The 25,751-nt window shown below is 39.4% G+C and overlaps 1 protein-coding gene across 1 annotated transcript in view; it reads left to right on the top strand.

Annotated features, from left to right (window-relative positions):
• The window catches only part of LOC102792220 (protein phosphatase 1 regulatory subunit 1A-like), a 38,531-nt gene extending 13,723 nt beyond the window's left edge, over positions 1–24,808 (top strand). Inside the window, exons 2-7 of the mRNA XM_087841066.1 lie at positions 1,658–1,718; positions 12,787–12,824; positions 12,991–13,054; positions 15,385–15,567; positions 19,192–19,320; positions 22,100–24,808. Of these exons, the coding sequence (XP_087697192.1) occupies positions 1,658–1,718; positions 12,787–12,824; positions 12,991–13,054; positions 15,385–15,567; positions 19,192–19,320; positions 22,100–22,170 (546 nt within the window). The 3' untranslated portion in view covers positions 22,171–24,808. The remainder of the gene's footprint in view (positions 1–1,657; positions 1,719–12,786; positions 12,825–12,990; positions 13,055–15,384; positions 15,568–19,191; positions 19,321–22,099) is intronic.
• Positions 24,809–25,751: the final 943 nt, after the last annotated feature.

The raw sequence follows: 25,751 nt of genomic DNA, 5'->3' as shown, positions 1-25,751 counted from the left end.
ACACCCAGTTTCACACCTTGGCTCAGGCGATTAGAGGATCATCAGGGGGTCCTTTTGTCCCTCTGTGGGGGGAAACTCCCACTAGGTTTAAATCTGGGACTCTCCACCATTTGACCTTAGAACTGAAGAAGCTTCTCGGACGAGAGGTGAAACATCTTCAAGCAACTTAAAGAAGTCCAGACGCTTTTCTTTGCAAGCTCCTTAGACAGTATAGAACAGGGGTAAGCAACTCCAGGCCTCATGTGCTGGAGGTTTTAGATGTGTCCTTGATCCAATACAGCTGATTCAAATGGCTAAATGACCTCCTGAACAAGTTGTGAAGTTCTCCAGAGGCCTGGTAATAAACTAATCATTTGATTCAGGTGTGCTGACCCAGGGTGATATCTAAAACCTGCACTCAAGGCCTGGAGTTGCACACCCCTGGTATAGAGGATATTAACTTGCACATTTAGTGGCCCTTAGTATCGCTTGTTCTGATGGTTCCTTCATTAGGATAATGTGTGTCACGGCCTTTTATGTTCCAAACACCAAAAAAGTCCAAGAAAAGGCCATGGGTGGCAACGGGAGGTTTGTTTTAGAACGCACTTCTGACTCCATTGTTTAAAAATCATGTCGTTTATTTTGTGCAAAATTATAAACAAAAATCAACCAAATAACTTCTTACAACTTAAAATTAAATGAAAGTTAACTTAATTTGCTTTAACAACTCCAAAAGTGGTCAAAAAAATCATTTTTTAACCCTCCCGTCTTCCCATCAGACATTTGGCAAACAAAAAACCATCCTTACCACACCCCTCCAGGGTGCTCTTAATCCCCTGATTAATGGGAGGGTCCATAAGCCAATAAACCAATCACTTTCCAAAAAACTTTTCCAATAAAATGAATTACAAATTTACATAAAACTAGGTCAGCATATTCTTACAACTTTAAAGAAAAAACAAAAATGAATACAAATTGCGTTTTATAAACATTCAACAAAAATGGCCACAACAATGTGCCTCCACAGTCACTAGATTTCAATCCAATAGAGCACCTTTAGGATGTGGTGGAACATGATGGGCATCATGGATGTGCAGCCAACAAATCTGCAGCAACTGTTTGATGCTGTCGTGTCGATATGGACCAAAATCTCTGAGGAATGTTTCAGGCACATTGTTTTTAAGGTGACTTTAAAGTGTAAAGTCAGTGTGTTTCATACAGAAATACAAAATGCATGTACTTTAATATTTTGTCCTAGAATGGTCTCTAGCACAGTCCACAGTGGTAGAAGAAGCTAGTAGGAGCTAGCAGTAGCATGCTGCCCTGCTGCTCTCAATGCTCAGCACTGCAGGATTGCTGTTGTTCAGCTCAGGCATCTTCAGAGTGTTTAACTACCAAACACAAAGGTCCAGGCTGGTCTGACAGCATCATGCAGAGAAAAAGGATACTGAATTGATCATTGGCGAACAAGTCTAGACTCTTCCTCATTGGTTAGTTGAAAAAATATGAGAAATTGCTGTAGTGCTGCTTAGCATTTTGATCAGGTAGAGAAAAAAGCATAAAAATTGATGGGCATGGCTGTGAAACATAAATGCCTGAGTTATTATGTACCATCTCGAGGGCTTTTTCAGCCCAGTAAAGATTAAAGTCTCACTTTAAATTTCTCAACATTTTTCAGATCAGAAGACGAAGACCCACGCCCGCCACTTTAGTGGCATCCAGTGATCAATCGTCACCAGGTAAGGAAACCCAAACACGCACACTATATTTGTCACTTGTGTATCAACTTACTCTGTGTTCATTATCTGTGGGCTGACATAATGACAGGTTGTTAAGAAAGCAGAATTGGGCTTTCTTTAAGCACAGGGGAGACATACATACAGTTCTGAGAGCTGTGGTTTGAGCAGCAGGCAGCTGAGTGACGATATTGTGCTTTTACACCTGCAAAGTGTTGCTAACTATTTTATCCCTTATTGTGCTAAATGACAGGTGAGCAGCTGTCATTCACATTACAGAGGACTCTTATCAGGTGTGTGCACAGTAGCCCAACTATATTCGCATAATGGAATTAAGCATTTTGCAGAAAGGCTCAGCTTACCTGCCGGAGTCGTCTTTGTTTGCACCCTTTTGAGTGACCTCATTTAAAATTATGAGATAACTGCATATTTTACTCAAGGCTGAATTCAGTCTTAGAATTAAAAAAAAAAAGCACTGCTGATCCACTCGGTCATTTGTAAGCAGACTCATTCATCTTTGCTCGAGTGTGTGCACATAAAGGCTTCAAGGTCAGTCAGGTACCATTTCCATTATTTTGGGTGAAACCTTGAGAAAGGTGGTTTAGGTGCTTTCGTCTCTTTGTTTTTTGACGTTATGGTAATGAAGGGTCCCCTTATTCAAAAAAGTGACGAGTTAATAAACCTGCACAAATAGAGTTTGTGCAGTTTCACAGATATCACAACTACATGCCTAACCTCCCACAGCTCACAGCCAAACCTATAATTCTAAACTTAAAGCACTTCTTCACTGAAAATCTTACTATGAGACGCAAACAGTGTTGGGGAGTAACGGAATACATGTACCGCCGTTACGTATTTAAAATACAAAATATGAGTAACTGTATTCCGTTACAGTTACCGTTTAAAAAGGTGGTATTTAGAATACAGTTACTTTGTTGAAATAAATGGATTACACGGCGGTACTTTCCTGTTTCATATTGTGGCGGGTCAGGACTGTTTGGGTTTTGTTTGACAGCTACGTTCTGTTGTTCCAGGTGGCAGCGTTACGGTTGCCATGGTTACAGGGTGACGCTCTCTCTCCGTGTTTCCTGGGTGAGAGAGGCCTTTTTGTTGTTGTTGTGCTAAGCTAATAGGCAGAATGCTACAGGCATAGCTCTAAAGAATGTAGCATCATAGGCAGTGTAGTCCGTGCTGCAGGGAGAATGGACTGCCATACCCGTTATGTGTCTGTGAGCGAGGGAGGGAGAAAAAGGAAAAGTACGAGCTGTCATCAAGCAAAAACGGGAGCTGGAAGCATGTAAATATAATAATAACCACTGCAGCCAAGAAGAGAGCCTGACGAGCCCAGTTGTAAGTAAGCTATTAAGACTCGACTGTACACCGTGTTCGTGTTTTCCTCCAAAAACAATAAGTTCCGTTGGAGCAGCCTTTCAACGCCTCTCTCTGTCTCTGCTAGCAAAGTTGACCCAGACAACAAAGTAAAGCTAGTTTTCGGCTACGAGCCGACACAGAACCCACCGTATTAGCCAGAGGTCCCTTTACTACGGTTCGGAGCCGCGGACCTTCAGTAACAGTAATAAATCACAGCAATAGTACATTCATGTAGTTGTAAACAGCATGATAATATATTAAGTAATCCAAAGTATTCAGAATACATTACTCTCATTGAGTAACGTAACGGAATACGTTACAGAATACATTTTGGGGCATGTATTCTGTAATCTGTAATGGAATACATTTTAAAAGTAACCTTCCCAACACTGGACGCAAAATTAATTCAGGCCCACTCTCAATCAAATTACCTCAATTACAGTACTGTATGTTTCACACTGATATCTTCTCCTGCTTGTTGTGACGTTGCATCTAAACTCCATCATGCACCAAATGAATCTTCCTGCTGCAACAAAGCAAGATGAAACAGCCTCGTGCGCGTCCACTCATGGGATCTAATGATCAAACACAACACTGGACCTCTTGAGAGTTATCCTGCTATATGAGTCATGCTTCCCCGCTTCCTTTGCTTTACTTTGTTCTGTGAGTGTGTAATGTGACCTACTGCAGAATTAACAGATGATCAGCAGGGAATGGGGCAGAAACAGGCGTTTTTAGGTGAGGAAACTGAGGGTTATACTCCCTGCTGAGTAAGAAAAAAACACGTGTTTTGCTTCGCTGTGGACAGATTCGGGGAACACAACTGTTATTTTCTTCATATCAAAGCATTTTATCACAGAAAGATGACATGTCTTTGCTTTTTTATCTTGCAAAGAACAACAGTCTAATTTGGACAGATTAAAATTAAGTGTTTCCTGTGATATGCCTGGTGTCTGCAAACCACTGTGAAAGCGTGCTCACAAGTGCATGTGCCTCTGCATTTATTTGAGTCAGTAATTGGACACTGAGCATGTGCAGCGTCTCAAAGTCAACCTTGATCTCTGAATAAAAGTGCGGAGCGAATCCTCAACAATCCCCTTAGCTTCATAGATCAGAGACGAGAAAAGAAAAATAAGGAACTCGAAAGGGTGTGCAGAGGAGTGCAGCGGGCAAAGTCATTTTAGAAATAAAGGAATAGGAGGATGAATAAGTATGGACAAAACCGGAAAACATAAAAGTGTAATTTACTTACATTTATATTTATTATACTGATTCCAGGGACTGAAGGAAAAACAGAGAATATGTATGTGTGAATGAGGGGGAGGCAGGTGGAAAGGTTATTAGAGGTAGTGAAGGTGTATGAGCTGATACACCCGGGGTCAGCCATCCAAAGCAATGTACAGTGCACAGCGGAGGTGAAGAAAGGAGTGCAGGAAGGGCGGAGTGGGTGGAAATGAGTGTCAGGGGTGATTTGTGACAGAAAGACAGGAGCAAAAGTGAAAGGGAAGGTTTACAAGAGAGCTGCTATGATGTATGGTTTGGAGATGGTGGCACTAACAAAAAGACAGGAGATGAAGGCAGATGAGCCGCTGTGCTGATCCCTGATAAAGATGATACTGACTGCAGGCTTCTGATTTTAAATGTCTTTTAAACATTTTTTTCTTTCTAAACTTATTAAACGTACTAGAGACCAAAAGGTCTCTTAGGTTCCACAGAATCGTACAGGAGAAAGTTTCCACTTATCCCATAATATGGATTTATCTTGTTTTGCCTTAGTGTCACTTAAAATGAGAAGTGACTCAAATAGCCCTTAGTAAAGCACAGTTAGCTTGCTAAGCTGGTCTGCAGGAATAGTTTTTAGTACCAGCGAGAAGTGAGTGATTCCCTGACTGATACACGTTGACAGTTTTTTACTCGGACACATCTTGGGAGGCACACTGTTAAGACGCTGTTGCACTACATGCCTCATACAGGTAGTGTTATTGTCACAATGGTGCCCATTTATAAGTACACACTTTTAATTTCTACACTATGATTTTATTATAATAATAATTTATAGCAAATTATTGTCATGGCTCCTTGCTGTGGTTTGTAGATCACTAGTGTTCCTTTCACACCTCTTTAAAAACCATTAACTCAGATCAAACTGAGCAGAGAGATTTAAACTTCGCCTCAGGGAATTTTAAAGTGTATTCTATTTATCTTTATTTAGAATGTAAAAATATAGAAATCAGATAGTGACAAATATATATTTTCTTCTTCTTTTTTTTTTAGCAGAAAAAAATGGGTACCAGTGTAAAATCGGCGATTGGTTATTGAAACTGAATCGTGAAATCTCGACTGGAGCTTTTTTAGCTGTTGGCCTCTTGATGTTTCAAAACAGCGTGTAAAGAGCAAGAAGTGACTTTGAGAGCTCAGCAGGCTCACTGGCTGAAAGCATTAGAATACCCTGGATAATCTTCTTTTTGAACTCCTATTTATGCTTTTATTTTATAAACATAACATAGCTGCTGGCTGCTTTCCCATAAACTTTTAAGCACTCCAATTTTATTTTATTTTATTTTATTTTTTGTAACCAAAGGATTCACCCCCTGCTGGCCGTTAAAAATCAGGCAGGCTTAAGGCATTTATCCATTGGCTTTACTTTCCAGCCCCACAAGCTACTTTTGTTTTTTTTGCTACCTGTGATCCTCACAAGCAGCGGCAAAGACTGACATCAAATCAGAGACAGAAATGTAATCAGAGCCCGAGACAGAACACGGATGTGCAACGGAAAGGGGGATGGGGAGCACGCATGACGACGAGGGAGAGGAGCTGTGCTGGTGCAGAATTGCTGTGCCCCACATCACACACATTCCTGCATTATTTAATGTGCTGCAGATTGCTCTGTCCTGTGCACTGTGAACCCCAAAAGCACATCAGAGGAACAGCTATCCAAAACCGGGACGCAGACTGCAGGCTAAATAAGGAGGAAACTGAATTTATTACAAGCAAGTGGTGAATTTCACTACAGCTTTCTCTGAAGAAGAGCTTTACTTACTCTTAGGGTGAGACGAGGAGAACTGAGAGAAATGAAAAAGAAATATTTGATTCGTTACAGTAAATTAAACTTTGCCATAATGGCTGCATCTGAAATTACATGCTGATTACCATATTGAAAGTCTATGAGAGATGTTTCTACCGTATCTCAAATTTGATTATAAACCCAGTGGTGGCCCAAAAATCTCATCACATATTATTTATTGAATATTGCAGTATGCACAAATGGTACATCACAGCTCCATAAATATCTACTGACTATGGCAGCTCTGATATTAGTGCTCTTTAATCAAGGAATCAAGGTTTGAATTGCTTGTTGCACTAGTTTTTAAAAATGCGTTCACATTTCTCCAAATGCAAAAGAGCAGCGTCACTTATGGACAGTGTTGGGGAGTAACGGAATACATGTACCGCCGTTACGTATTTAAAATACAAAATATGAGTAACTGTATTCCGTTACAGTTACCGTTTAAAAAGGTGGTATTTAGAATACAGTTACTTTGTTGAAATAAATGGATTACAGGCGGTACTTCCCTGTTTCATATTGTGGCAGGTCGTTACGGTTGCCATGGTTACAGGGTGACGCTCTCTCTCTGCGTGTTTCCTGGGTGAGAGAGCGCCTGTTGTTGTTGTGCTAAGCTAATAGGCAGAATGCTACAGGTATAGCTCTAAAGAATGTAGCATCATGGGCAGTGTAGTCCGTGCTGCAGGGAGAATGGACTGCCATACCCGTTATGTGTCTGTGAGCGAGGGAGGGAGAAAAAGGAAAAGTACGAGCTGTCATCGAGAAAAAACGGGAGCTGGAAGCATGTAAATATAATAATAACCACTGCAGCCAAGAAGAGAGCCTGACGAGCCCAGTTGTAAGTAAGCTATTAAGACTCGACTGTACACCGTGTTCGTGTTTTCCTCCAAACAATAAGTTCCGTTGGAGCAGCCTTTCAACGCCTCTCTCTGTCTCTCGCTAGCAAAGTTGACCCAGACAACAAAGTAAAGCTAGTTTTCGGCTACGAGCCGACACGAACCCACGTATTAGCCAGAGGTCCCTTTACTACGGTTCGGAGCCGCGGACCTTCAGTAACAGTAATAAATCACAGCAATAGTACATTCATGTAGTTGTAAACAGCATGATAATATATTAAGTAATCCAAAGTATTCAGAATACGTTACTCTCATTGAGTAACGTAACGGAATACGTTACAGAATACATTTTGGGGCATGTATTCTGTAATCTGTAATGGAATACATTTTAAAAGTAACCTTCCCAACACTGGTTATGGAACTGTTATATATGAAATACTTTAACCACATATCATGAGCACAAGCAGCAGCAGGTTGTCTTTGTAGGAGTGGATCCTGGCACTTGACACACTTTGGCACATTTAAAACTAGTAGGAATTTCCAACATGATATGATATGATATAATCATATATATGTGTAGTCTTCTGAATATTACACATACAGACCATGTTTCACTAAGAATAAGACAAACTAAATAGCGCACTCTTCACAGACCTACCACTTTGTAATCTCTCTTTGTGCACAAAGTAAAAGAAAGTATTTATGTTACACTCCATTTTAATGCCATGGATGTTAAAAACAGCGTGATTGTTGTGTTTATGTTAAATCCAAAAGGCGTCAGGAAGCTTTGTGTTGTGCTGTTTCTAGGTGCAGGACTAAAAACAACAACTTTAGGCAAGACTGAAAAATCTTTGTACCTAAGCCAAGTGACTGCTGACAAGAATACAAATAAGCATATTAAAACAAAACAAAGCAAAACAAAAAAGAATGGCGCGTGGGTGTGTGCGCTGATTAAAATGCACATACTATTAATAATAAAGTGGGTTTTCTGTTATATGCAAGAGGAAAGACACTTTTCTGATCAGTCTTTAGACGTCCAGCCCTTAAGCCTTTTTTCATTTCAACATTATACGGTTGTTTGAGTTTAAACAGCTGATATCTGCCTTATGCATTAAGTGGCAACTGGTTTGTTGGGGATTGAGTGTAGGAGGAGGAACAATGTTGCCTTTAAAATTAAAAGCAGGCAATTATTATTTGTGCACAAACCAAAGACTTCACCTCCCATCTTCTCTGTAACCAACAGTAACAAACTGCAACATGAACACAGAAAAACAAGCCTTTCAGATGCAAAGTGTGAGAACAGTGTTTCCTTTTCATTTACTGCAAGGCTGCTTTTTCTTTATCAGATATACCAGGGCTGCTTCAAACAGACACCAGCAGTGCATAGCTAAATTGGAGCGGCTTGGCAGAGTAAAGTGGAGGCAGAAGACCCTCTCTGTTCTCATCTGGCGTTGTGTCAGACAGTCAGCTGGGAGCTGCAGTGATAGACTCATCAGTGCTGAAAAGGCTTTTTTTTTATTGGCCTTTTCTCTCATTCTGCATCACAGATGGGCCCAACACGAGACAAAACAATCTGAATATCAGCCATGTGAACATTTCTTCTTTTACCCAAGTTATTTTTTAGCTTTTCTACTGCTACACATTTTAATAGTTGTGCTGTTTGATTTAATTAAACATTTTAAAACTTGTGCTTATCCCAAATACTAACTTAAATCATCATAAAACCTAAGAAAAACTAAGATAAGCACAAATACATTTTAGGCAGCAGTCTAAAATGTGAAATAGTGTCCTGCTGCTTGAGGTGATGTCAGAGTGACGTCTTTTATACTTCATTTTTGGACGCACAATTTTGGTCCACTGAAGCGGTTGTATTTTGCCAGGCGACGTCTTTTTTTTACTACTGAACGTCACAATAATTTTGCAACATGTCTATATTTCACATCATAAAACTGAAATATGATTGTTAATTGAGTAAACAACAAGATAATAAGACTGGTATGTATTATTTTAGCTGTTATGCAATCGACCATGGCTCAGGGGGTTGGGAAGGTCGCCGGTTCGATCCCTGGGCTCTCTGTCCTGGTCGTTTTGTCTTTGGGCAAGACACTTCACCTACCACCTACTGGTGATGGCCAGAGGGGCCGATGGCGCGATATGGCAGCCTCGCTTCTGTCAGTCTGCCCCAGGGCAGCTGTGGCTACAACTGTAGCTTGCCTCCACCAGTGTGTGAATGTGTTGTGTGTTGTACAAATGTTTCTCAATTTAAAATCTGCTATAAGAATAAAATGATAAACCAATATGAAGAAGTTGAAAATAATAGAATTTAATTGTAGAAAAATGATCCTTTTAGTTTGAGATTTAGTGGTATTGCTCATTGTTGAGTATATTGTTCTGTTTGCTTTGTTTTGTTTTGTTATGTGCAGAATATTGTCAGAGTGTAATTTTGGTTGTAAGTGCCTACTTGTATTATCACAGATAGGGGGCAGGTGTCAATAAGAAGAAGGAGGAGAATGCTCCTTTTCATGCATGGAAACAGTTTTACTTTAATTGAAAGGAAGGTTGTGTATGGGAAATGAATTACGGCTGTACCATGTGTGAAACAAAAAAAATAAAATAAAATAAAAATAAATGTGAGAGTGAATGAATAGTGGCATTGTAAAGCGCTTTGGGTGCCTTGAAAAGCGCTATACAAATCCAATCCATTATTATTAAAGATGTTACGAGCACATGAATCTGACGAGGGTTGCGTCACTGTTAGGGTAAGGCTTGCACTAAAGCAAATTTAGCTTAACTGTCCTTCTGGGGACCATATTTTAAAAAATAAACAATATATTGTAAGTAATAGGAATTTGAACATAGACACAAGTTTTTAATTAGGGTCAAGGACACAGGGGACCATTTCCCCCTAGCCTTCTGTATACCCAGGCAAGTCTTATTCACCCAACCACAATCACATTCATGCAGCACTTTTATCTATTTCATTACACACACACACACACACACACACACACACACACGCATACATGCTCCAGTCAATGCAATATGGGGTTCAGTATCTTAAGAATACTTCAACATTCAGACTGCATAACACTGTGGGCTCAATCCACCGACCTTCCAACTCCACCACCTGAGCCACAGGTGTTACAGCGAGTGTGGATATTGTTTTGTTGTTTTTCTGGCTAATGATAGTTAATGGTTTACACTCTACATAGAAATAAGGCCATAGCCTCTTACAGAGACAACTTTATCATATATCAACTTTATCAAGCTTTTAATGTGAAAAATTCTACAAGACCACCTTTTAACATATATTTTCACAACTGTGCATCCAGCCACTTTCTCCAGTTTATCATATTGAGGATTGCAGGACATATTTACTCTAATGATAATATTTGCAGCCTCTCATAGCAAACACAGTGAGAGGTTTTAGTGCTGCTCAAGAAACATAGAATACACGTATTTTTTCACTGATAATTTCAGACTGTTTTATCAAACATGATCCGGAGACGTAAAGGAGAGCCCACAAGTTAATATGAAAAACATCCATAATGTCATATGAACCTTCTAAAACTCCTGGGATGCTGTGTTAATAGGATTCGGCTTCACGGGGATGAATCTTTTTTTTTAAATGAAATTTATTGGCTTTTATGCCATGTTTCCTACACCCCCATGCATGTGTGTGGTGAAGAGAGACAGAGAGAGAGCGATGGAAAAAGAAACGAGCACATCAGTGGCATTTTTCAGCAGTCTAGCACGTACTTTTTAGTGGGAATATTTTGGTGCACACACAGTGCCTTCCCAGTGCCTGGGGATGCATAGGTTGCCAAGCAACAAGGTGGTGTCCTAGAAAAAAAAGTTTAAAGCTGTAAAACGTTGATTTGGATCCAAGTTCAAAACGCTCGCTATTGATCCCGGTTAATGGTTTCACTGTACTCTGCTGAGCTGTATTTTCTTTCCTTCTCGGTCCTTCATTGTTTCGAACAGAGCCATGTTTCATATATTGATTTTTTTATTGAGTTTTTCTTCATCCCGTGAGCTTCAGAAGTCATACTTCATATTGTGATGGACCTGTCCTCTACTGCCAGTGTTGGGGAGTAACGGAATACATGTACCGCCGTTACGTATTTAAAATACAAAATATGAGTAACTGTATTCCGTTACAGTTACCGTTTAAAAAGGTGGTATTTAGAATACAGTTACTTTGTTGAAATAAATGGATTACACGGCGGTACTTCCCTGTTTCATATTGTGGCGGGTCAGGACTGTTTGGGTTTTGTTTGACAGCTACGTTCTGTTGTTCCAGGTGGCAGCGTTACAGTTGCCATGGTTACAGGGTGACGCTCTCTCTCTCTCTGCGTGTTTCCTGGGTGAGAGAGGCCTTTTTGTTGTTGTTGTGCTAAGCTAATAGGCAGAATGCTACAGGTATAGCTCTAAAGAATGTAGCATCATGGGCAGTGTAGTCCGTGCTGCAGGGAGAATGGACTGCCATACACGTTATGTGTCTGTGAGCGAGGGAGGGAGAAAAAGGAAAAGTACGAGCTGTCATCGAGCAAAAACGGGAGCTGGAAGCATGTAAATATAATAATAACCACTGCAGCCAAGAAGAGAGCCTGACGAGCCCAGTTGTAAGTAAGCTATTAAGACTCGACTGTACACCGTGTTCGTGTTTTCCTCCAAAAACAATAAGTTCTGTTGGAGCAGCCTTTCAACTCCTCTCTCTGTCTGTCGCTAGCAAAGTTGACCCAGACAACAAAGTAAAGCTAGTTTTCAGCTACGAGCCCGACACAGAACCCACCGTATTAGCCAGAGGTCCCTTTACTACGGTTCGGAGCCGCGGACCTTCAGTAACAGTAATAAATCACAGCAATAGTACATTCATGTAGTTGTAAACAGCATGATAATATATTAAGTAATCCAAAGTATTCAGAATACGTTACTCTCATTGAGTAACGTAACGGAATACGTTACAGAATACATTTTGGGGCATGTATTCTGTAACCTGTAATGGAATACATTTTAAAAGTAACCTTCCCAACACTGTCTACTGCTAAGCAAAAACTGTATCCAAATAAATAGTGCTATAAAACTCTTTAAGTGATTAATTAGAAGTAAAAATCTTGCTTTTAAAATGTCATTTCAGTACAAGCACACAAGTTTTATCAAACTAAATTAGCTTAACAACAAATAAAGAATATTTAAGTGTTCAGGCAGCTGTAGCCTAGTCTTTTAGATTCTTTACCTCGCTGTAAAAGTTTTATACTTTATATGAACATTTTTAGATTCTTAAGAATTTTATGCATATATATATATATATATATATATATAATATGTGAATAATTGCAGTCAAACTAAGCTCTGCTCAAGAGTGCACCACAGTATGATGTATATTTATTTCCCTTTTGTGTTGCACGTGCTTAGGTGTGTATCTGAGAACAGCTGTTGAGCATACACAGGGGTCTATTTGAAAGATGTAAGTGGATCATAAAAAGAATCCTTCAGACGTGTGATGAAAAATAAAACATTACGACCAACAATTCTGGATCAAAATGGAGCAAACCATATTGCAGTGCTTGTGGTTACAGCGTGTCAGATAACCATGTGGCTGGAGGTCACCTTATATCCACTGTGCTCCACACTGTTCAAACACACAAGTGCTCCAGCGACAGTGCAGTCACACTGAAGAATAAGCTGTTAAAACCACACTGTGAAATACGTGGAAACTTTCTGTGCAGTTATCATGTGTGTGTCTGCCTTTTCATAATTTAATCCTGTCCTCATTCTACTGTTTGCTTTCTCATAGAAATTGATGAAGATCGTCTCCCAAATCAGCTGTACAAGGTAATCTAGTTTCTTCTCTATTAAAGTCTGATTTTGTTGTAACGAGATTACGAAAATGAAATTATGTGAATCCTGGGTTTCAATTTGAAGCTAGTTCTATGTTATAGTAATATCTTCAATCTAAGAGCTCTCTGCCCAGCTGACGTGCAGCGCTGATGTTTCACAGGCAGCCTTGTTGAACTCCCCTCGGCAACGGCGAAAAGGGCAAAAGGGAACGCCTACGATGAAAGGTGAGCTATGTTATAAGCATTGCCATCAATACTACAGTAAGTGTGATGCTGGTACTTTAGGTATTATAGCACACTTTTGGTGCTTGAGAAACAAATGCAAAAGTCACATTTGGCTTTGGAAGACAATGCTTTATACTCCGTCACTACTTTACTGTAACACAGTGAAGACTGTGGTAATGACTGAAGGGACAAAGAAGGTTAGTAAGCTGCTCGAGTCAAAATGATAATAAGTACCATAAACCAGTACTCTATGTAATCTCTGTTAAGTTGTTGTGTGCTCTTTTGATAAAACACCAACTGATCACAGATGAGCTCTTTATGACTAACACTACTCATTACCACACAGAAAAATATTGTTGCAACCAAAACCTGTCTTCCTTCATCTCACCAACCAGTCACAGCAGATGGCCCCGCCCCTCCCTGAGCCTGGTTGTGCCGGAGGTTTCTTCCTGTTAAAAGGGAGTTTTTCCTTCCCACTGTTGCCACAGTGCTTGCTCATAGGGGGTCATATGACTGTTGGGTTTTTCTCTGTATGTATTATTGTAGGGTCTACCTTACAATATAAAGCACCTTGAGGTGACTGTTGTTGTGATTTGGTGCTGTATAAGTAGCACTGAATTGAATTGAAATCGAAAACTATTGCAGCGTATTAGTCAGTGTAGTGGCAATTCCTTTTGTTTGACAAATCAAACATCCCACAATTAAAAGTCCACAAGCCACTGCTGCACTGAGAGACTATTTCGTACGCAGGCAAAAGAAGTCCACTGTCCAAACTTGAAAGTTGCGTTTTTATGGTTTATTTATCCAGTTTGGCAAGCAATAACAAGATCCATTTTTTTGTTACTTCCTGCTGCTTCTCCTGCGCTGGTAAAAAACCATAGGCCCACCCCAGTGCATGCTGGTCCTATACCAGTCGCTTTATTTATAGAAAACAAAATGGCCCTACAGCTCTTCCTGACTAATTTAACAAACTAACATCAAACAAACTTTGAAACAAAAATATTAACCGACAAATAACTTATAAATAAACCCCAAAATATAAGTAAACTAACAACAAACTAACTAATTTCAAAATAAGAAAAAATAAGAACAAATAGCTCCAACAGTCAGTATTAAGGTTTTTTTTATATATTGCTCAGCACAAAGCTGATGAAACACAAAGATAAAAAAATAAACTAACTAGCTGACGCCTCATACATACAGTAAGTGCTTTAGTTCAAAAAAGTAAATTTTTTTGCACAAAATGAAAGATTTCTATTCGCTAAGAAAGTGGCTTGCCAGTGTTAGCCAGATCACTCCACATTTAAACCTCTCAACATTAAAATTGTTATAGAAGTTTTTTTTTTTTAAAGGAATCAAATCCAAACGTTAACCAAATAAAAACATCCAGTGGAAGTCCAGGTGTTCTCATTTAAGTTGATGACATGTTTTTATTGGTGTTGGGTGTTATATTTGGAGCCGGTCGGCACTCAATCCGACACTCATTTTCCCGTTGTCTTATGAGAATTCGTCCCAGTTTTTATGTTTTCAGTTTAAAGAGTGAGTCTCTAATTTTGAGATTAAGGTCCTGCACCACATGAAACAGGCAAATTATTTATTTATCTTTATTTCTACTTCTATGGGGTACTTGGACCCAGCAATGTAATGCAAATCCATTTTTAAGAAACCAATTCAGCTTACATACAAACACAACATGTAAATGGTTTCATGCAAAGCACGTGCAATAACATGGAGCGTTTGCGAAAAGTGAATCAAGAGAACATTAAAGACGAGATAAAAGAAATAGGAAGCTCTAGGATATTTCCTTTTCAATTAGTTTTACAGCTAAACTGCATGCTCTGAGTGTGATGAGTCAGTTCTTGCAGAGGAGATAATCAGTGTGCTTTAGTTTCCTACTACAAGGGGATTAAAACTAATAAACCACAGATGGAGGAGGCCGGAGACGGCGATTAAAGAATTCATACCCAAACTCTGATGTGTCTTTACCTGCGCTGTCACTCCAAACTGTGCAGGGGGTTAATTAAATGTTGCCAGTTTATTAGATTCTTAACCCACAATATGTTTTCCACCTACACTTCCCTTCATCTCTGTTACCTTTGTGCTATTCATGACCCATCTTTTCTCCCATTGGCTGCCTTCATCTCACTCCTCTTTCTTTCCTTACTCTCACCTCCCTAGTGATTTTTTTTGCATTTAAATTTACCCTTTAACTTCAATATTCCTGCAAACCCACCTCCTCTTCCTTCGCAAGATAGCTCTTCCACTTATCTAACCTCTTGTCATTTTCTTCTCTTCCCTGCTTTTCTTTTACCTCTTCTGTTACCTCCCAGAGCTACAGTTCCTGGTAGAGCACCACCTGTACAGGCAGCAGCAGGGAGCTGGGGACGAATGCTCCTCAGAGAGCTGCCTGTCAGACCGGCCCAGCCCCGACTCGGTGCCCACGGGAGAAGAGCTCCCCCACGACGATGAGGCCACTGCAGAGGCCTTTGAGAAACTGCGTTGCCAAATGGAGGGTATGTGCGGAGGCTGTCAAGCAGGATTTAATTTGTGTGCTTGCAGCTGCTTATTCAGCAACAGATGCATCCTTAAAATCTGCTACAGTACTAATTTAGACACAATGACTAACACTCAACACTTGGTCCACTGAGACCTACCGTATTTCTGTGTTTATGTGGATTTTCCCTTAAGATAATCTTCAGTGAATATGGTCATGAGTGGATATTTATCTACCTCTACAACCTATCAAATCATATTTTGGAGTGATAGTGGATTTCAGTAGGTAGGAGTTATTTGCAAATAACGGGTAAAAAATACCCTCTAATACTACCTACATTACATGCCGTCATGCTTAGCGACAAGCAATCATCATTTCCATCATTACATCGGACAGAATGATCCGCCCCTCCGTCTGCATGCATTGAAAAGCCTGAAGCTCAGAGAGCCGCAGAGAGATCCCTCAGCTGCAGAACAAAGAAGGCACCAATACTAACAGACATGACATTGACAAAGTGACAGAATGAAAAAGTGTTCTGCAAAACAACTTCGAGTGGCAGCTATAGGCGTGGAAAAGCGGCTATAATTGTGCACCCTGTGAGGATTGTTAGCTGAATATTGCTCGGCCTCAGTGCCTTCGCTGTTTTTCAATCCTGTGCTTCCCAACCCTGCAAATTAGACTCCTCCAAAGGGCACAAGAGCATATTTCTGAGAGGCCCTAAGATTTGCATAAATATCTCCTCTTTTCCTGTTTTTTGTAAAATATTTGTTCTCTTCAGATTTCAGCAATTATTTCAATTAATTATCAAACAAGATTTTATAAAACCCTGTGATGTTACATTCACACTCACAGTCATACAATGTTTTGTTGTTAAAATGCCAGATGCAACCAGTGTTGGTCAAGTTACTTGAAAAAAGTAATCAGTAACTAATTACCGATTACTTCCCCAAAAAAGTAATCCCGTTACTTTACTGATTACTTATTTTCAAAAGTAATTAATTACTTAGTTACTTAGTTACTTAGTTACTTTTTTAAAACACGCTTTACACCCTGAATAGGTGATAAAGTGATAGATCTTTCAGCCCAATTCTACTTTTTCTACATAATCCATCATACAAAATGTAATCAAATGGAAAAGTCTCTTTTTAAAACTTGTTTTATTAGTTTTAATCTTTTAACTTTAAGCATCAAGCAAAAATTTAATTATCTGCAACATTCACTGACTGGAAGAAATTTGTTTAACATTTAAACCTATTTTCTGCACATTCCAGCACATAAAATAAAATATTTTTTGTGCTACACTCACTCTTTCAAATAGATGCAAGTAAAACACAGCAGGAAATAAATAAAGTCAAAGACTAGCGGTCCTGTTGCTCTATTTTCACCTGTAAAGCAGGAGTCGGGCAGGCGGAGGTTTATCCTGGTGCAGGTGTGCAGCGGTCAGTGGAAGGATACGGCAGCTTCTCTGTGAGTTTCCCATTACGTCGTAGCTACTCGGTGCTTGCTTGGAAGTTTAGGGGTTTTTTTCGCTGTAAAAAGAATTTTTCTTCCCACGCACAACGGACACTAATGTTTTTGTCACTTTTTATGGAATCAAACTCAAAGTAAGGTCAGTACTTCCACACTTCAAACGCTGCACGCTCATACTCTCTCTGCACTCGATATATGATCCATTGTTGATCTGCACACAGCTGTTGTCACAAACGTCGCACTCGCTTACGTCACCGTCATGAGACATTCTCGCAAAAAATCACGGTTTTAATAACGCAGCGTTCCTACGGGAAAGTAACGGTTATCTAATTACCGTTTTTGCAATAGTAATCCCTTACTTTACTCGTTACAAGTAACGCGTTACTGCCCATCTCTGGATGCAACAGAGACAATTTGGGGTTCTGAACATTTCTTCATGCAGACTGGAAGAACTGGGAAACAAACTACTCGCCTTCTATTTGTAGCCAACTCAACTTCTACTTCCTCTCCCTTATTTGGACATGAATATAATACTTGTGTAAATCTGCTTGGTTGCTTTTGATTTTTGTATCTCAGTCAGTCAGTGTAGCATAAGAGGGAATAAATATTGCTTACAAAACATAAATTAATTTATGAATAAAGCCTGAGGGGTGACTGCGGGGGGGGAAAGGGGTATAGAAACTAATGAAAAGATGGTTATGAAGCAGTATGAAGGTCCTAAAGTGGAAAGAGAAGATAAGGAGGCCAGTGGTATGTGTGGCATCATAAACAGAAAGCTGAAAATACTGGAAATAACAAACACAGCACATTAATATGAGCCCGGGGTGTTCGATAAGGGGAAAGGGATGAAAGTAAAGCAGAAAATGAGGCAAGAAACATTAAGATGTCGGGAAGGAATTTATGTAAATCGATGATGGATCAGGAGAAAAGGGGGAGGGTCGACGTGAAAGAAAGGCATCAGATAAAAATGGGAAAATATGAGGAAACATGCTTAAAAGAAAAGTCAGAATTTAAAAGAATTGTTCGTTTTCTTTGTCACGATGTGAAGAAACCATATTTGTCTCAGTATCATCAATAAAAATTTAGCTAGCTGCTTGTTTAGTTTAACATGATAGACTAGATGGAATTAAACAGGAAATATCTAATACAAATAACATAGTTAGCTTAACATAATTAGTATATTTTAACTTTTATGTTATTTTGATGACATACTGTAATGTTGACACATCATGCAACAAATCATTTAAGATGATTTGATAAAAAGAAAACGAGTTATAACCATGTCTGTTCTCCAGGTTACTTTGCTGTCCAGATAAGGAAAGACTTTCTCTGCATTATCAAAGAGCAGCTCGGCTGTCCTTGAGGCCCTTTTTAGAGCCAAAACAAGCAGCACCAAAAAAATTAAATAGGTCAGCGTGCTCCCAAAGGCTCCATTAGGAATTAACCTTTTCAGCCTCCAGTGAAACCTCACCAAATACAGGGTTTCACTGCAGAAACCATTCGCCATACCCAGGTAGTTTGGTTTTGATATTTTGTCAGATTATAGATGTTGTAATATTCAGTACTAATGTTGACTCTCCTTTAGTAAAAAAAAAAAAAACAGCACTTCCTAGATCAAAGCAGCACCATAACAGATACGATCTCCTGGCTTTGCTTCTGTTTTCGTCTGATGACAAAAGCAGAGGTGAGTTTTTCGGGTCAGGGATAACAGTTCAGTGTAATGGAAGGTGGATACAAGGTCACGGCACACACTGTGTACACTTTAGTAATTGGCCGGGACTAATGCATCATGAGTGGACAAGACTCTTTTTTTCTGAAGCTGTAATAGCACAGGGCCATTTTTTTTTAAATTCGCTGTAACACAGATGTGTTTGTGGTGTAAAAGCTTAAAAAGCTTTACACTGACATTTTTTTTATCTTTTTGCATTATTCACCTTATAGATGAGCTGCAGATTAAGTCCTCAGTCCGGGTGAAAGGAGTTAACAGTGAGACAGGGGAAATAAATGAATGATTATTAACATCAGTTGTTGGCAGCTTTGTCAAAGATCACCAACTGGACGCTTCAGGTGCAATTGTTGATGAGACTAGTTGAAATAACTAAAACATCTTCATCCTTTTCAACTCAGTTTGAACTTCCATTGCATCTTGTTTCCGTCTTTCTGCCCTCTGCAGAGTTCTCGAGGGAGAGTCTATTAGAGGCTGCCGGTGGGCTCGAGTGTCCCCTCTCCAAGGAGAAAGAGGATTGTTTCAGTGTTGCCAGTGTAGCAGATCCCTCATCGCAACAAAACAATGCACAAGCAGGTACATAACTGTCATTAGAGCCTTGCTTTTTGCAGAAAATGTCTCCAACGTGGTCTTTTCCTCAGGGGACTCCTCGTCCTCCACGCAGCCGGCAGGATTTATTTAAATTTGTTAAACTGCGCAACAGCTTTGGCTTGCTGTCATATAATCATGGCTCGTCAACAAACATCTGCGAAGTGGCTTTGATCCCCATTTCACAGAGCACCGACATGGCTGAAATACTCTGAGAGGAAGCTACACACACGAGTGGAAAAATCAGGTTTGGGAAAAGGGGGCAGGAGGAGAGCTAATACTGGCATATGGAGCAAATGGAGCAAATGGAGCATGTAGTTTTTTTCCCTTTCTGTATTTCATTCTTTCTTTCTCGCTGAAATGTGTCATTTCTTTTCTATGACTTGCTGTGAGTCCTAAAATCTTTCATGAGGCATTGATGGTGTTATTAGTGAACCCACGGCTGAAATAAGCCCAACATCTCTCCGGTCTTGTGCTTTTAAAATTCATATAAAATCTTTTAATCATATGTCACATGCTGAGACAAACACAGCTCACTCCTGGCTGCTGATCGTTTGATAGGATGATACAAATGCTGCTCATTGATTTCAACTGTAGTAAGTTTCATGTGAGCAAAGGGAAACCTGTGACTACAAGTTCACCACTGCAGGTAATACACCACTTGGCTGGTTGCGTGACTCACTTGACTTAATTTCTCACACATTTGGATTTTGAGTGACTGTTTTGGCCTCATGGATGCAGAATAATACAAATCTTAGAGTTACATTTAATGAGCTATGTTTGGAGAAGCACAGTTTAGGGTTGTGAAAACCCAATCTGATTTATCCATGCCTGGTGTGAAGTCTTGGGTCATCAGAGAGATTCAGCACACCTGCTCCAGCTCCACTATCAGCTGGTTAACAAGTCTGTCTCCTCTCTCTGCTTTCCATCTTGTAAATCTTTCACAGCACACATTTTGACTTGTCACAGTAAGGAAAGCACAAGTAAAATTAATGATGCCTCACTTCCATGTTCCAATATTATAAACCATGACAGTGAAACGCCAAAGACTGTATATAAATAATGGACATACCCTCCAGGTATGATGTCACTTCAGCAGTGTTGGGAAAGTTACGTTTTAAATGCATTCACTACAGATTACAGAATACATGCGCCAAAATGTAATTTGTAATGTATTCCGTTAAGTTACTCAATGTGAGTAGCATACTGTGAATACTTTGGATTACTTGGTATATTGCGAGTAGCCTTCAGTAATAGTACATCGAAGGTACTGAAGTGGCACATAACCCAGGTAGCTACCTCAGCTACAGGTAGTTGCAGTAGGCTAACATTTGTTTTTTAAAAAGAACTGACTTCCAGATGTTTCTTTGGGTTTGATGCTGAGAGCAGCTTGGTTGCTGGCATTGCACAGTCATATTCCCCCATTCCTTTCTTCTTTAAATGTGAAGTGGTGTCGGAGTTGCCAAATAAGAAATGAATTCCTGCCCATGCACTGCTGCCTCTGTCGTGCTGGCTCCGGGTCCATTGTTTAACTGACGTTGTTACATTAGAACCGTTTGTTTGGGTTTCTGGCAATGTGTGGAATTACTAAAATTAGAGAGTGGATAGCCTAACATATGAAACTGGAAATGACTGTTGTGTAACCCATTTATTTCAACAAAGTAGGTGTATTCTAATTATCACCTATTTAAATGGTAACTTTAACGAAATGCAGTTACTCATATTTTGTATTTTAAATATGTAACGGCGGTACATGTACTGTGTTACTGGGCGATCGTGGCTCAAGAGTTGGGAGTTCGCCTTGTAATCGGAAGGTTGCCGGTTTGAGTCCTGGCTTGGACAGTCTCGGTCGTTGTGTCCTTGGGCAAGACACCCGTTGCCTACTGGTGGTGGTCAGAGGGCCCACCAGTGTCCAGCAGCCTCGCCTCTGTCAGTGCGCCCCAGGGTAGCTGTGGCTACAATGTAGCTGCCATCACCAGTGTGTGAATGTGTGGATGACTGGGTGTGTAAAGCGTTTTGGGGTTTGGGACTAGTAAAGCGCTATACAAATACAGGCCATTTACCATTTACTCCCCAACACTGCACTTCAGTTTTTCACTACTCAGTCTTCAAATATCAGACAAAAGCAGAACTCGGCTCAGAGAAGCTGTTATTTTTAGCTATTTATTTTAGCATGACAAAAAAATTAATGTTGACAACCATAGACTAAATTAACAATGAGTGTGCAGATACCTGCAGATAGCCAGAGTGAGAGAGAGAGATGGAGGTCTGGGCTTTATCCTGGATCAGCTGAATACTTCAGGGGAAATCGAGCATCATTAACACACCTGTGCTTTCCAAAACATTTGGGTTTGTTGTTTCATTTATCATCTCCTTTTAACAGGCAGGAGGTTTAGAGGGATGACAGCAAATAGAGAATATGACAGAATCAGGGTAACCCCTGATTTTATTGATCCCACATAAGAGGTTTAAATTCAGGCTTCATCTGGTATCCGCTACTTCTGACATGCACTCATGTGTCCATAGTACTCAATGAAAAGCTAAATGCATGTAATGTTTAAGTAGCAATATGTTGATTACCTTACTGTTCATCTGCAAACCCCCCCCCCCCCCCCCCAAAAAAAAAGAAGCACAGCAGCAAAAAGAAAAAATTGGAGAAATACTAAATAAGCTGTAAATATTTATTGTTTATTTGCACAAGTCCATTAAAATCTCCAGCGTCAGCCTCTTCACTCACTCTTTTATGTCTCTGTCTATATTTCTGCAGAAACAAAAGCAGGAGCGAGTCAGCCGGCAGAGGAGAAGACAAAGAAATGCAGCCTGAAGACAGAGAAATAGAGCAGTCCTCTGTGCAACACAACGCTGCTCAGTCTGCTCAGTCAGCCCTACACAATGACAGAAGATTGTGTCTGCAGATTCACTTTTCCAAAACATCAGGGCTTCTATATTCCTCTACGGCCAGGCCTTAGTTACCACCTTGAGAAAAAAAAACAAAAGTTTCTACATTTATTTTGTGTCACAAATCTTGTGTAGAGAGACAGTTGTATAATTATATTTGTTTTTGTTAAAGCTCCCCCCGCACTAAATTAAAACTAGCCTATTGTATCCCCCAACTGGGATTTATTATCTGGTTAATGGGACAAGCTTTCATAGTGTCTTACTCACACATATATTATCGTAATCTGTCACAGGTTTAATGTCCCGTTGATTTCTCAAAGACAACAAATGTTTTATTTGCAATCAATGTAGACATTTTCAATCAATTTATACGTGCCATGAATTCAACATTTATCGTTCCATCTCGTAGCAATAAAATAGCATCAGAACCTTGTAAGTAACCAGAGACAAAACCTTCGATTTAAATTCAAATGCCGTCTCGTGTGAGCAATCGGTAAAGACAGAAATAAATGTGGGTTTATTGATATTTTATAGTAAACATATATTTGGATTTTTGAACAACTCGGCTGCAATTTTATTTACATTGTTAATAATTAGTCGATTAAACACATGGAAGAAACTAGAAAGCCATTTTTGATCATAATTATGATTTCCTTTGGCTCTGGTGGGTCTCAAACTGTCGAGCCTGCCTGGTGGGGCCGACAAGCACTGTGTGTGGGTGGCTGTGATTACCAAAGTTACAAAATAAGGTGAAACTAAACTAAAATGTAAAAAGAGGCTGATGATGGTGTACCGTTGATCTGTATTTTGTTGAGCTGTCATCCTGGCTCGACTTTTGAAGGCGGGCGTGCCAGAAAAGGTTTGGTAACCACAGCCTTGAACTGTGTCTACACAGAGCACATTTCAGACCTTTTCTTCATATGTTTGTCCCACATATGTCTGACAGAAGAGTCGCTCATAGGTTAATCACACTGGGCATTCAATGAAATTCAATCTATAGAAGTTTATTTTCATGCTTTAAGTCTATTTTAATACATTCTGCACTCACAGTTGCAGTGATTGCATCCAACAAGGCTTTGAAAGCTTCCGAAATGACCTCAAAATCAATACTTTTACACACACAGAGCTCTGTGTAGATGCAGTTTCATGCTCTGCAGTTCTAAACAGACAAAACGTATAATGTCATTTTTAATGTGATCATTTCTAGATGAAATGATTCACAAATAATCCCAGAAAACACATTTTTTGCAGCCTTAACATCATCCCAAGCCTGCAGGTATTGACTCTGTAAACAGATGTAAAAAGAAATCCAGTCAGAAATCAGTCCAGCCATCAGAAAAGTAGACTAATTATACTGGAACAGCTGTCATTCTGCTTTTGTTTTCATTGTTCAGAATAGAGAATTACTCCCGATACAAATAGGAAGGCACTGATTGTTGAATGAGAGAAAACAGAAAAACCAACCTGCAAGCTAAAGTGCCGCACATTAAACCACATCTAACTGCTGGTCTGACTCTGACTCCCCTGGTTATGCTTCAGGGCCACTGCTAACGATTAACTGTAGCTTAAAGGCTACAGGGCAGATATGTTTACTTAGTTTGTTGTTTGTGTGGCTAAGATTCAAACTCCTGTCAGTCAGTCACACACATGCCGACAGCTGAAGAGAAGCACTGCTGACCTTTCCCCAAAGTCATTTGAGTTCTTTTTATCATAAAGGGAGGGAGAAAGCCTGTCTTTAAGTCTTTAAACCCTGTGTGAGCAATTGTTACTCAATAAGAAGTAGAAAGCTACGTCAGCTTACAGTAATGCATGTACTGATAACTAGACTATTACCCTTCTTGTAAATGTCTAGTTGATAAACAGGGTACAAGCGATCGTCTCTAAAGCTCCATTTGCATATTTAGGATTAACAAGGAGGAATCCATCCCCAGTGAGTAAATTGCACCCTCATTTTTGACACATGAATGGTTCTTGGGAATTTAAATTCTGGTCATGAAACACCCTCTTGCATGGCACTGAATGTACAGTGACTTGTTGTCTACGCCCAAGGTACTTACTGTGCTTCATTTTGTACAAAAAAACAACAAATTTAAACACTTTTTTAAAAATGTTGCATTTTATTTGTATTCTAGTTCGTAACAAAGACATCTTAAAGTCATCAGCACATTAAATATTTGTCATGTAATCTGTCTTTGTATCACTGAAGTGGCATCATGTGACAATCTTTCTATAACCTTCACATCATACTTGACATGTGTAAATGGAATAAATGAACAAAACTAAATCTGAGGTTTCAGTGTCACTTTAGGAGATTAATCAGCCACAGCAACAGCTGTTTGTTACTCAGTTGCCAACGATGGTCACTTTATCCACGATGAACAAGAAGAACAGTAAAACATTCCTCTGCAAGCTTTATGTTTTTCTCCTGCAATGTATTTATGGGTAAACTTGTTTTTTGAATGGTAGTAGTATACTTTACTTGAATAACATGGATTTTTTTTTTTTGTTCTAGATTTACTTGATTGATGATTACATCTGTAATCTAAATTTGTTTGATACAATAAAATGTTTAAATTGGTGATTGGTTTCTTTTTTTTGTAGGAAAGATTATATGAACTTCATCAGCAGCTTTAGCATGAAGATGCAAAGAACCAGGAGAGCTTTTCCCATTCAAGTGTCAAAAAAGAAACCCAGATGTATTTTAGCAGGAATTCTTAAAGCCTTCACGTATCGTTGCATCATTGGTCCTGCGCTCAGCTAAAGTTGATTTTAACTTTACTCTAAAAATAGACACTCTGCTATTAAATAATTTAATGCAGTCTGAAGCAGGAGCTTAAAAGCACATATATTTTTCATAAAAGGACAAGATTTCACAAATGCATTTTGTAACATTGCAGCAGTTTAAGCTGCGTGGGATACTGTATCTTTACAGACTGCTGTGAACAAGTTTTGCTGTTAAAGCGTTTTACCTTTGTGATTGGAGGTGGACATAGTGAAGGATCCTTTCAGAATAAAAGCTCAATTGCACTTTAACTGTTAGAGAGACTTAAAAAAAAAATTTTGTAATGTACATTTACGCTGTTGCACCTAAAATTTACTGAATTATAAAAAGGGTATCCATATCTTACAGAACAGTTTAACACAAGACTCTTTGTGTAACAGTCATTACTGTCTTGCTGTGTGATGGATTTATATTCATTTTATATTCAAAGTGGGTGTTGGGATGGAAGCTCAAATCATACTGACAAGCAGCAGCGCTGTGTCTTCAGTTGTTGTCGTGGCATTTATTCATTTAACCCTTGTGCTGTCCATGGGTCATTTTTGTCCTCTAAAGAAATCTTTTGCTATCAAAAATGTGTTTTTTATTCATTAAATGGTCTGAAAATAACAGACGTTATTCATTACTATACTATGCGTGATTGGAATAAGTTTTAAGTAATTTGATTTATTTATGGGGTTTTTATTGGATTTTATAACACCTGCTGTCCTCAGGGGTCAAAAATGACCCCAAAGTACAAAGT

This window comes from Neolamprologus brichardi, chromosome 5 (genome assembly GCF_056152115.1).
Source record: "Neolamprologus brichardi isolate AB-2024 chromosome 5, ASM5615211v1, whole genome shotgun sequence".
Classification (NCBI taxonomy): Eukaryota; Metazoa; Chordata; class Actinopteri; order Cichliformes; family Cichlidae; genus Neolamprologus; species Neolamprologus brichardi.
The sequence above is the reverse complement of the archived record's forward strand: the minus strand, read 5'-3'. Positions and strand labels throughout refer to the sequence as shown.